At 30.6% G+C, this 800-nt stretch overlaps 1 protein-coding gene across 1 annotated transcript; it reads left to right on the forward strand.

Annotated features, from left to right (window-relative positions):
• Positions 1-6: 6 nt before the first annotated feature.
• On the forward strand, positions 7-711 carry Tsp_13680 (eukaryotic translation initiation factor 2C 2). The gene is made up of 4 exons (XM_003366404.1): positions 7-141; positions 207-278; positions 331-513; positions 583-711. Exons 1-4 carry the CDS (start codon positions 7-9, stop codon positions 709-711), a joined length of 519 nt encoding a protein of 172 aa, XP_003366452.1.
• Positions 712-800: the final 89 nt, after the last annotated feature.

The raw sequence follows: 800 nt of genomic DNA on the forward strand, positions 1-800 counted from the left end.
GTATCGATGAAATTCAAAAGAGATGGAAAAGAAGTTTCAGTTGCGGAATATTTTCGTGACGTTTATGGGCCATTAAAGTATCCAAATTTGCCCTTGGTTCAAGTCGGAAGTAAAACAAAAGCAATTTATTTCCCAGTTGAAGTATAAAAATCTGATAATTGATTAAACTTTTATTAAATACAATGAATTTATTTTGGCCAATTTAGCTTTGTCAAGTCGCGAACTGTCAAAGATACAACAAGAAATTGAAAGCGTGTCAAACGACTTCTATAATTCGAGTATGTTAATGATTTCAAATATTGATAATAATGAATAAATTGTTATATTTAGTTTGCTTCGACAGACGCTCCTACTCGAAATCTAAAGTGTATTGACATGGTCAAGAAATCAAATTTCAATAGTGATCCATTTTTGAAAAGTTTTGGCGTACAAATTAAAGCGGAACCACTGATTGTTGATGGACGAGTCTTGCCTCCGCCTAGGTTGGAATATGGTAAAGGAAATGGAGGACGTGTAAATAATAATTATTCATATCATTCATTTTGAAAAATATTTGTTTCATAATTTTTCTCATATGTTTAGCAAATAATTCTTACACCAAAAGATGGAGCATGGAATTCGAATGAATTTAAATTTTTTGAATCTGCTTATTGTGAATCATTTGGATTTGTATCGTTTCTACCACCACATAAAGCATCAATGTTACAGTGAGTATTGCAAAATTTCATTAATAAATCATATTAGCTTTGTTGATTATTTGCTTGATTTTTAGGGAATTTTGTCTGCAAATTGTCAGAACA

Source organism: Trichinella spiralis (assembly GCF_000181795.1).
Source record: "Trichinella spiralis strain ISS 195 chromosome Unknown Scfld6041, whole genome shotgun sequence".
In the NCBI taxonomy this organism is placed as follows: Eukaryota; Metazoa; Nematoda; class Enoplea; order Trichinellida; family Trichinellidae; genus Trichinella; species Trichinella spiralis.

Bases quoted from the DNA above. Each gene is read 5' to 3' on its own strand.
- Tsp_13680 (XM_003366404.1), top strand. From the start codon at position 7: ATGAAATTCAAAAGAGATGGAAAAGAAGTTTCAGTTGCGGAATATTTT. The intron at 142-206 runs GTATAAAAATCT...TGGCCAATTTAG, and splicing joins CAATTTATTTCCCAGTTGAA to CTTTGTCAAGTCGCGAACTG. The intron at 514-582 runs GTAAATAATAAT...TCATATGTTTAG, and splicing joins GTAAAGGAAATGGAGGACGT to CAAATAATTCTTACACCAAA.